The sequence below is a fragment of the Myotis davidii genome, unplaced genomic scaffold (assembly GCF_000327345.1).
Source record: "Myotis davidii unplaced genomic scaffold, ASM32734v1 scaffold299, whole genome shotgun sequence".
In the NCBI taxonomy this organism is placed as follows: Eukaryota; Metazoa; Chordata; class Mammalia; order Chiroptera; family Vespertilionidae; genus Myotis; species Myotis davidii.
The window spans coordinates 2,399,258-2,410,066 of record NW_006293088.1 but is presented as its reverse complement, the minus strand read 5'-3'; the positions used below and the strand labels follow the sequence as shown (position 1 = coordinate 2,410,066).

The 10,809-nt window shown below is 53.1% G+C and overlaps 1 protein-coding gene across 2 annotated transcripts in view; it reads left to right on the top strand.

The window, feature by feature from the left end:
- The first annotated feature begins 753 nt into the window (after window positions 1–753).
- Window positions 754–10,809, top strand: part of NECAP2 (NECAP endocytosis associated 2) — a 13,080-nt gene continuing 3,024 nt past the window's right edge. For both annotated transcript variants that reach the window (XM_006766675.2, XM_006766674.2), the window contains exons 1-6: window positions 754–916; window positions 3,278–3,378; window positions 5,488–5,592; window positions 5,675–5,756; window positions 6,676–6,784; window positions 9,064–9,241. In XM_006766675.2, coding sequence (XP_006766738.1) covers window positions 825–916; window positions 3,278–3,378; window positions 5,488–5,592; window positions 5,675–5,756; window positions 6,676–6,784; window positions 9,064–9,241 — 667 coding nt within the window. In that variant the 5' untranslated portion in view covers window positions 754–824. The remainder of the gene's footprint in view (window positions 917–3,277; window positions 3,379–5,487; window positions 5,593–5,674; window positions 5,757–6,675; window positions 6,785–9,063; window positions 9,242–10,809) is intronic.

Here is a 10,809-nt window from a genome sequence, read left to right as displayed (position 1 = left end):
AATGGGGTTCCTTTTGTTTAAAAATATATTTTATTGATTGATTTCAGAGAGGAAGGGAGAGGAAGAGAGATAGAGATAGAAATATCAATGAGGAGAGAGAATCATTGATTGGCTGCCTCCTGCCCACCCCACACCGGAGATGGAGCCGGCAACCCTAGCATGTGCCCTGACCAGGAATCAAAGCGTGACCTCCAGGTTCATAGGTCATCGCTCAACCACTGAACCATGCCGGCTGGGCTTAAATGGGATTTCTTTATTCAGTTTCACACTTATGTCACTAAACTTTGCTGCTTTGAATACAACTCTTTGTTGAGTCTAGGCCACAGGAGGCCCTGGGCACGTGGGTTAGGATAAGGGTGGCCGGGTAGGGGCGTCCCACTGAGCATGGTGGGTCAGGTGTGGATTTCTCTAGAAGGAGAAGCCTCAGTCGAGTCTTAGAGAGTCAGGAAGAGAAGGCAAAAGGCTGCAAGAGAGAGTCTTCAGGGTGGGCTGTGCAAGTCGCCGCAGCTTTGAATCTCGGGCAACTGGGTCCCAGATGTAAGTGTCCAGGCGATAGGGACAATCCACAGCCAGACCACGGTGGAGTCAGTGTCGACGTTTTCTCTGCGGCCCACGCGGCCTTGTGGGAGAGGGGAGTCCCCAGAGAACCCTGGCTCTCATCAAGCGAACTCCTGGGTCCGCCGTGTGTCTTGAACCAGGGTTTCCAGCAGGGGGCGCTGAGGCCCGCGAGTTGCCACTCTAGCCCGACCCGGGTCATAGAGTCGCGCCGCTTCCGGCCCCCGGGCTGGAAGGAGCCGGAAGTCTGGCGGGCTGTGGGCATCGAGATGGAGGAGGGCGAGTACGAGTCGGTCCTGTGTGTCAAGCCGGAGGTCCACGTCTACCGCATCCCGCCGAGGGCCACCAACCGTGGCTACAGGTGACCGCCGCCGCCGCCGGGCCAGGCTAAGCCCGACTTACCCCCTCCTCTCCGCCCGACACGCCCACTGTGGGAGCGGAGGACGGCCCCGGCCGGTTGAGGGGCGAGCGGGGATGTCTAGGTGATGCTGCGGCGGCCCCCGCTTGGTGGGCAGAGCAGGGATGCATCGGCTCCCCGTGGCGCGGAGGGCGCTAAAGCCTGGTCTCGCGCTTGGGGACCCGATGGCTTCCAGGTGTCTTAAAAGTGGTCGGCGGTGGTGGTGTCACCAACCTTTCTCTTTGAAAGCTCGCCGACGGCCTCGAAGGGATCCTTGGCCGCCTCCAGCGGGGAGGGGCCCTCTCCCCGGCGGAAACCCCGGAGGGGAAGGAAGGGAGCCCGGGACCGGCCAGAAGGACCGCTCCGGGGAGCTTAAGGCCGATGGCGAAGCCAGGGACCCCCTCCCTGCCCAGCTCCCGTGGCGTGAACGTCTCGCCTTCCCCCGGCCTCGGCGGCTGGGAGGAATCCATCTGCGCTTCTCTGGCGAAATGTTCCCGAGACGAGTAAACACACGTGTGCTAGTACATGCGGGGTGTCTGGAAGGAGCGGCCCCGCGGGCGCGGACCGGGGTGGGGTGGGAGGTTGCAGGGACTTCCTGGCACTGTATACCTTTTTGTCCTCTTGGCATCGTGCTACCATGTGCATGTATGACCTATCAGGAGAAGACGAACCCTGTTAAAAGGGGGAAAGATGCACCTGGTACAGACGACCTAGCTTATGGCTGTGGCTGGCTATCATGTGCCACTGGGCGGGTGGGTGGCTTTTGAAAGGCAGCGTTTGTTCAAGTTATTTGGAAATACAGAAATCGGGACTGGCCTGCACCCCAAGAATGACGGGGTGTCGACAGATCTGGCTTCTTGTTCATTTCCGATTGTGTTAACACAGGCTCATAGCCCACGGTTTTATAGTGAACAGATGTTTTATGGGACACCGGCTACATCCATGATGCGATTTTAAAATCGTATGAAAGCCACCGTAGTAGCACCAAAAACACATTTGCTTTCTGTCATCCGGCCGGACCTGGGCTGCCAAACCAGGGATGGTCGTCGACCCCCATGCCCTTCAGTAAAATAGGTTTGGCCCTTCTTGGATCCCCGGAAAGCCAGGATACCAAGTGTCAGGGCTGGCTGGTTTGCCATAGAGGAAACGGTCGGCCCTTGCACTTCCAGCTTCAGAGCTCTGCTCAGCCTGAGTCTAAGGCTTTTGCCCCAGTAAGAGGAACTGAAACGGAGTCCGCTGACTTGTGAGTTGAGAGTCTGCATTTGTGTGGCCTTGCAGACAACCCGAGGCCACAGTTATGGTGTCTCTGGCATTCCACTTCGGGACTTCCACGGAAAGGGTTGTGAAAACACCCAAGGCTCTTGGCTATTTGGGGGTTTTACAGAGTTGCTTACTGCTTTAAAAGAGCCCAAAGAGGCCATTGCGATAGGTCCATGACTTCTTGGATTTCTTTCTTTTTTGAAATTTCAGAGATAGGAAGGGAAAGGGAGAGATAGAAACATCAATGGTGAGAGAATCATTGATCAGCTGCCTCCTGCACGCCCCCTACTGGGGTAGGAGCTGGCAACCCTGGCATGTGCCCTGAGCGGGAATGGAACCCGGACCTCCTGGTTCATGGTTCGGCGCTCCACCACTGAGCCACACCCCTGGGTTTCTTTCTGTCCAGGATGCCTTTGGAGTGTTTCTTCAACATCCACTCACTTTTCTCATGTGGATACTCTCTTGCTCTCCTTTTCTCTGCTAATGATTGCTCCCCTCTCTGCTTTTCTCCCAAGTTGGTCTCAGTGATCCCACATGGTCACTCTGACCACCACTGCCTAGCAGTGTCCTAAACAAACAGGTCCCAGGAGCTACTTCCTCTACGGAAAGAAAACTGGAAGTCCTACCTCAGAGAAGGTCTCTAATCTAGAACCAGGGTCAGCACACTGAGACCCACTGTGTGTTTGTATGGTTCACAAGCTAAGAATGGTTTTTCCATTTTTAAATGGTTGGGGGAGTTTTTTAAGAAGACTATTTCATGATGTGAAAATTATAAATTATATGAAATTCACATTTCGATGTTAACAAAATGTCCCTGAAATACAGCCACACTCAGGCCAGTTGGTTACTACCCTTCGAGCACCAATACGTCATGTACTGGGTATAGCTGTTCTCACCGTTAAATGGCAGAGCGGTTGTGACAGATTGTGTGGCACTTTTTAGAGCAAGTTCGCCAACCCCTGGTCTAGAGCGAGCAGCCTGCATGCCCTTCCCATCCCCAGCCCCAGCATTGGAGCGATGGAGCGGGAGCCTCTGGCAGAGGCTCAGTCGTTTTTGTCCCCTTAGGGCTGCGGAGTGGCAGCTGGACCAGCCGTCATGGAGTGGCCGGCTGCGGATCACTGCAAAAGGGCAGGTGGCCTACATCAAGCTGGAGGACAGGACCTCAGGTAAAGGCGACGGAGGCCTGCTCGGGGCTGAGGCGAAATGCCTCCCACTCTGCGAAGGGAGAGGCAGCCCGGGCCTGATGAGGCCTCTCGGGGGTCATGGGGACCTGTCATGGAAATCAAAGACCCGAGTGCACCGTTAAGCCTTCTCCATTCCCTCACCTTTAATTGTAGTAGCCACTGTCCACAAGCACTAAAGGGGGCATTTCTTGCCAAGCACCTGTTCTTTTGGGGGGTCCTTAAAAAAATACTAATTTTGGAGCCGAAGGAGAGGAGACCTACAGGCTGGTCCCAAGTGGGAACACCTAGAGGTTGCCTTGAGACATGCTGGGTGAAGATACAGCCCTTTGCCGCTGAGCTCTGCTGCTCAAGAATTCTGTATATCGACTAATGGTGACTCCCCAGACCAACCACGCCCATTAACTGAAAGAGCTGGAACTGCCTCCTTAGCTCTTTCTGTGGTGAGAGGACGAGCCAGGCTGGGCGGTGTTGGGGTCAGCCAGCAGGTGCCACTTTGGGGAAATCGCTCCGGAAGCCCCGTGCCACCAGTGCCTCCGGGTGGGCTGTGGAGAGCAGTACGGCCTGGAATAGCCCAGCGCCCAGAGCAGGGAGCGGGCACAGTGCCTGCTCAGTCAGGTGCCTCGACATTCGGTCGTCTGTTTTTCTAATACGTAGAAATTTTTCTTCGTGCAGTGGTATGAAGTGCAAAGACTCCTAGGCAAGTGAATTCTCAGAACTGTGTCATTTGTGTCTGAGCTGTGGGACCTTGGATGAGTCACATGACCTCTGGTGCCTTGGCCGCCTTTTTGTGGAAATAGGGATCGCATTAGTTCCTACTTCACCAGGTTCTTGGAAACCCATCCAATTGCTGTGTGAACTAGAGCACGGGGTTGGGTGGGTGAGTATTGTCTGCAGAGGAGGTGGAGGAGGCAGCTGCCATGGCCAGGCCAGAGAACTCTGGCTGTGAGATTTGCTGGGATGTGCCAGGTGGTGTCACAAGGGAATGGAACACCTGTTCCCTTGGGAACTGACTTTAAGGGAACCACCTAATGTGATAGCCAGTCACTGCTCAGGATCAAGCCTCCCCCAGGATGCTCTTAGCTTGGCGTCATGCCTACTGGGTCATGTCTGACTCTCACTTTCCAGTCACTCGGCCAAGGATTCTCAGCCTCAGCACTGGTGGCATTTGGGGCCAGGGGAGTGCTGTGGTCTGTCAAGTCAGATTTAAGTTATTTAGCAATATCCCTGGCCTCTACCAACTACATGCCAGTAGCTCCCCTACCCCCCAAGTTGTGACAACCAAAAATATCTCCAGACATTGCCAGATGTCCCTTGGGGGAAGGGGAGGTAAAACCATCCCTGATTGAGAACCACTGCTCCAGGTTGAAGACGTCCAGGTGAGTCCCGGATGCCCCGGTCCCAAACAGGTGGGGCAGAGAAATGAACCAGAAGCCGTGGACTCTGGGCCCACAGATTCTGATCCAGCTCACCCTGGATTGCAGTCACCTCTAAACCACAGGTTTCAGCAGAAAATATTTGGCTCAATATTTAAAGCACCAACAAAGATCAGCACACGGGGAAATGATGCCAGTCATCAATGCTCACAGAAGTGTGTGTTGCACTGCACCCCGGAGAGCTGTAGCTGACACGGGGCTGCATTTCACCAGGGCTCCTTTTAAAACCAGTCCCTCTTGCTCTGTCTCTGAGACTAAATCGGCCTGCTTCAGGTTCTTCTATGGGTGCAAGAACTTCTCCCTCATTTCCACTGGGTTCCCCGGCTCCTCTCCAGTCCTGCCTCAGGTACCAGGTCTTTTCCGAAGGTGTGATATACCTGTCCCAGGGCCCTCAGTGTGCAGGCAGGTATATAACTGTGTAAGACAGATGGAACGGGTGGCCAGAAGAAATGGTTAAATGAGAAATACTAAAACTAAGCCGCATCTGACTTAAACCTTTCGTTAGTTCTATTTCCATGTCTTCCCGTCAGCCAGAATGGATTTGATTTGAATCCCAGAGTAAGGTTTGCCCATCTGCCTCACGGGGAAAAGGCCCCAGTGGCATAAAGGAACATCAGGTTGGAGTGGGCTCAGGGCTCACCCTAACTTGTGCTTTCAGGGGAGCTCTTTGCTCAGGCCCCAGTGGATCAGTTTCCTGGCACAGCCGTGGAGAGCGTGACGGATTCCAGCAGGTACTTCGTTATCCGCATCGAAGATGAAAATGGTACGTGAGGGTCTCGGTGCTTCCTCCTCGTGAGAAAGGTTTCTCTGCCTCCACGTGGGACTGATCACGTGTCCTCCTCTAGGACGACGGGCGTTCATTGGACTTGGCTTTGGGGACCGAGGTGATGCCTTTGACTTCAACGTTGCATTGCAGGACCATTTCAAGTGAGTGGTTCGGGACTCACGTGCTCATGCCTCCTCCCTGCTCCCTGGACAGAATGATTTCCCAGGTTAGGATCCCAGGTGGTGGTGTGCGGTTTGTCTTCCAGAGCCTCGGGACAACTCACTTCTCTTCTGGGACAGGCCGGCTTCTCTGTATCCTTCCAGGCCTCCTCTCTGCTTTGAAGTCATGTCCTTTTCCTCAGGCCCATGTCTGCCACCTCATTCCGCTGCCCAGACTTTGAGGGGTCACCCTTCTTCCCTGAGCAGCCAGAGTCTTTGTCAGGTTCCTGTGGCTTTTCTGGGCCTGTTGCTCTGATAGACTAAGTGGTGCTTGGACTCTCAGGCCACCCAACAGGTGCCCCGGTGGTCCTTTCTGAAGCTCAAAGGCAGGGCAGGGAGACTGCTTCCTGCTTTCCGCAGGCCTCCACCTCTGGCTTCCAGCCAGTGGGGAGCGTGTGGCTGCTCACAAGCAGGCCTCTCTGGCTCTTCCCTGTGGAAGACCTTTGTGTTGCTCTCTCCTGCCTAGCATCTGTCGTGTCTCACCACCTGCTTTATGAGCCCTGGGGTGGGGCGAGGCGTGGAATCCTTATCTTAGTTCTCATGCCAGGTGCTGGGGAGTAGAGGGCCAAGTTCTCAGATTGAAGACCAGCGTTAGGACGCTCTACATAAGTGATCTCATTGAATTCTTAGAAGAGGCTTTAAGACGTAGACTGTTCAACCCATTTTGCTGATGTGGAAACTGATATGCATGCAACTACTTAGTGTCACAGGCGGGATTTGAATTCAGGCCTCACTCCCCAGCGTGCGTTCCTCTACCATCTGCTGCAATAAAAGCCTCGTCCTGGACTGATGGCAGGTGGTAGTGAAGTGTGTGGATGCAGAGCCGCTGGTCTTTTCCTCACCTGTGTCTTCCTCCCCCCAGGTGGGTGAAACAGCAATCTGAATTTGCAAAACAAGCCCAGAACCCAGACCAAGGCCCCAAATTGGACCTAGGCTTCAAGGAAGGCCAGACCATCAAGCTCAACATTGCGGTGAGTCCCACCCTTGCTTGGCTGTATTGGCCATGACCAGGTGATACTTGTGGCCACCACACTGAGCCCAGTCCAGAGCCCATCACTTTCTCATAATTCAGCTCATCAGTCCAGCAGATGTTTATGGAGCGGCTACCTTGTGCCAGTTACACATGGGGGTGAATGAGAGGGCTCTGCTGTCCTCTCAAGTAGAGTTGAGACAGGCAAGTCAAGATGTGGGTACAACATGGCTGGAGAGGTTCTATGACCTAGGGATGTCCTCAGTGCCATGAGCTCCTAGAGGAAAGGTGTGTATGTAGCCCAGAGTTATGAGATTCTTGGAAGGCTTCCTGGAAGAAGTGACCTGTAAAGAAGGGAGGAAGGGTCAAAGGGTGACTCCAGAGGAGGGAACAGCATGTGCAAAGCCTTTGCATTGAGAGAATATCCGTCACTCATTGGCTGTTACAGTGGGGGTCAGTGTGCCCATTTCAAGCTGCGTCTTGGCCTTACCCCTTGAGTAAGGAAGCTTTGGGGGTGCTGTGGGCAGGAAGACATCAGGATGGGCACGGGGCCGTGGGTACCTTCTGCTGGTGGTGGTCCTGGCTCTCTGTGTCTCTGTCCTGAGCTGCCCGGCTTCTGGCTTTTCCCTGTTAGTTGCTATTGGACTGGCTAGGTCGCCAAGACTTGGCCTTGATCGACTACGGGGTGGAGTTGAAATAATTTGGGGGAACCAAGGACCACATGGATTTGATTTTGAAGAAACTTTGTAACCCTAAAATAATGCTCTTCCTCTTGACTTACTATCTCTTTCTCCTCTCTTCTGCTTCGTGCTAGTGATGATTTGGGACCTTGGAGTTATCTGGCCCTTAAGAGGAAATGCAGTGGACTGGTTGGGGTGTGATTCTTTCTCTTGCTGGGAGGAAACTAACATAACTGAGCAGCTGTGTGCCAGGTAGTGTTTTCAGGCACTTTCTCATGAATTAAATATTTTCTCCTTTTACAGGCGAGGAAACTGAGTCTTGGAGAGGTTACAGGACTTGCCCAGGGTCCTAGAGCCAGAAACAGCCAGCCTAGCTGGACTCACACTGAGCTCTGAGGGCTTTTGACTTGGGGCTGTGGTCATAGCATTTGACTAAGCTGCTGCTTTCCTTACAAGTAGGGATCCAGGTCATCTTCATCCTTGTAACTCCTCCAGATTTCTGGCTCACGCTTGGTGCTCAGATTTTTGCTTTTTTTAATGTTTTATTGAAGTATGATATGCATACAGAAAAGTGCAGAGCTCAGTGAATTTTTAAAACTGGAATTTACCCACACAGGCCCGCCTCCAGATCAAGAAGCAGGTTATCAGCGCCCTGTACGCCCCTCTCCTCTTCCTAGTAACTACCTACCTCGAGTAACCACTGCCTGACGGAATACCCTGAATTTTGTTTTCAACTTTTATTAATTGAGTCATACACTCTGTACCCTATTGTGTACAACTTCTTTCTTTTACTGATGTATTTGCGAGGCCTCCACACTGTTGCATGAATCATTGTCATTGTGGTGGCATATCCCATTGTGAGAATGTATCCAATGACTTACCCCTTTAACGATGGTGGACATTTGGGTAGCTTCCAGTTTGGGGCCATTACAAGTAGTGCTGCTAAGAATGTTGCAGCGCATGTCTCTCGGAGCCCAGACGTGGGCGTTTCTGTGGGTGTGTGTCTGAGGGGAATTGCAGGGACATCACCTCAGGTGCCCAGCTTTCTACAGTTTCTCAAAGGCATTTACCCACCGGACACTCCCACCAGCAGCGTATGAGTGCTCTTTTTTTATTTTTTAATATTTTTAGGGAGAGAGGAAAAGAGAGAGAAACATCGATCAGCTGCCTCTTGCATGCCCCCTACCTGAGATCAAGCCTGCAATGCGGGCATGTGCCCTGACCAGCAATCAACTGAGCCACACCAGCCAGGGCACTGTACTAGTATGAGTCTTCTGGTTGCTCCATACCCTTGTCAGTGGTTATGTTCTATGTTTTAGCCATTCTGGTGGGTACATAACGGTGTATCATGGTATGTTTGATTTTGCCTTTTTCGATGATTAATAATTTCAGGTGTTAAAATTGAATGTGTTTGTGATAACTTTAGAATTGTGAGGCGTTGAATACATCTCGTAACAATGGAAGTGCTGGACAGGTCTTGACCATCTATCTGTTGGTTTTACACGTTTGGGACTGGGGTCACCTTGGCCCTCCTTGTGGGGTTTTCTGAGAGCGGTGGGGCTCCAGCAGAACTGACTGGTTCACATTCTTCTCTCTTTAGAACATGAAGAAGAAGGAAGGAGCCGCTGGGACTCCCCGAGCACGACCCGCCAGCACAGGAGGACTGAGCCTGCTGCCCCCTCCCCCGGGGGCGAAGCCCTCCACCCTCATCCCTCCCCCTGGGGAGCAGTTGTCTGTAGAGGGGTCCCTCGCCCAGCCAGCAGTTGCTCCCGGTTCAGGTCAGTGCTTGGGGGTGATTGTACTTGCTGCCAAGTCTGTGCCCGTGGGTTCCTCTCCCTGCTGGCAGCTGATTTTCCTTCCTTCGCTCACTGATCTGTCGTTTAGTAGCTGTATGTGACCAGCAGGAAGGTGAGCACCGCACAGCTGATCCTGCCCACACTGGGTATCGGGTTCCTCTGTTCCCCTGATTCCCACCACTTACTCTTAGGGTGTCTTGTCTGTCCTTCCCTGGTGGGCAGGGACTTAAACTCATTGTGAAGGCATCACATGGTCCCTGGTTCTCAGAGGCTGCTCAGTGAGTATTGAGTGAGCGGGTGATGGAGACACAGTCTGTGCTCATAGGGCACTGAGAGCTAGTCGGAGACAGGAGTCACTGCCAGCCCTCAGGATGGGGGGCGGCTTCACGAGAGAGGTCACATTGAGCCGGGCCCTGAAGGAAGGAGATTGGGGCAGGGAACACTTGGGACTCCATTCAGAGAGAAGAGCAGAAAGGCTCAGACTTTTAAACACCTGGTGTATTGAGGGAGGTGGATGCAGCACAGGAGCGCCCAGGTGAGCGGTGGGAAATGAAATTAGACATTTCGTTTGGAGCAAGGCCGTCGGGGTGCTGAGAAGCTGAGAGGCAGTCCCCCCAGCAAGCTGTGTGGTGCGTGTTCCAGGATGTAAGGAATGCCTTCTAGAGACCCCGGAATTCCAGAAGTTAGTACCTAGTGCTGGCCTCCCAGCCCAGCCTCCCCACCCTGCCTGATGCCCTGGCCGGCCCCCGGCTGGGTGATTGTTACCAGCCCACTTTCTCCGCACACTGCTCACCAGCTTGGAGGCAGGATCCAGGCAGGAAGCCTGCTTTCTTTCCATCCCAGGCTCGCGGACATTGGCTCCCCTACTGGAGGTCAGGCTTCCAACTTCAGCCCTTTGGGGAACACCCAGCCTAGGAAGTGGCGGGAGCTTGAAGCAGTGAGCCCCTAGACCCGCCCCAGGGATTATGCTTTCAGCATTGGTTCTCAGTGAGGTCACAGGACCACCTGCCTGGGCATCGCTGGGAGCGAGGTCAGGAATCTGCATTCTTAATGTTATTTGTGTGTGCACTAAGGTCTGGGAGCCACTGTCTTAGGCTTTCCCTCGGTTGCTGGTGCCTTTTTAGCAGATTACATGAAGAACCTGCTATGTGCCAGGTAGCATTTTAGGCCCTGGAGATACTGTGAGTATAACACCAAGTCCCTGCTGTCAAGGGTTTATGTGCTGATGTGAACAATAGGCAATTAGCATGTCTGCAAACTAAATGGTGTTGGATGGTAAGAGTCATGACTAGCTGATATTTATTGAGCATTTACTGTATGCTCCAAAACCAGACTGGCTGAGTTCAAATTCTAGCTTATCAGTAGTGTGATATTCAGAGAACTGCCACTTCTCTGTGCCCCAGTCTTCTCATCTGTAGGATGGGGTAGTAATGATACCTACAATATAGGTCTCGTAGAGATCAAATGTGGTGTCCCTTATGAACATGGTCGGTGCTCACATTTGTTAGCCCCATTTTACTAATGTTATTGTCACTGTGCTGGGCCTGTTC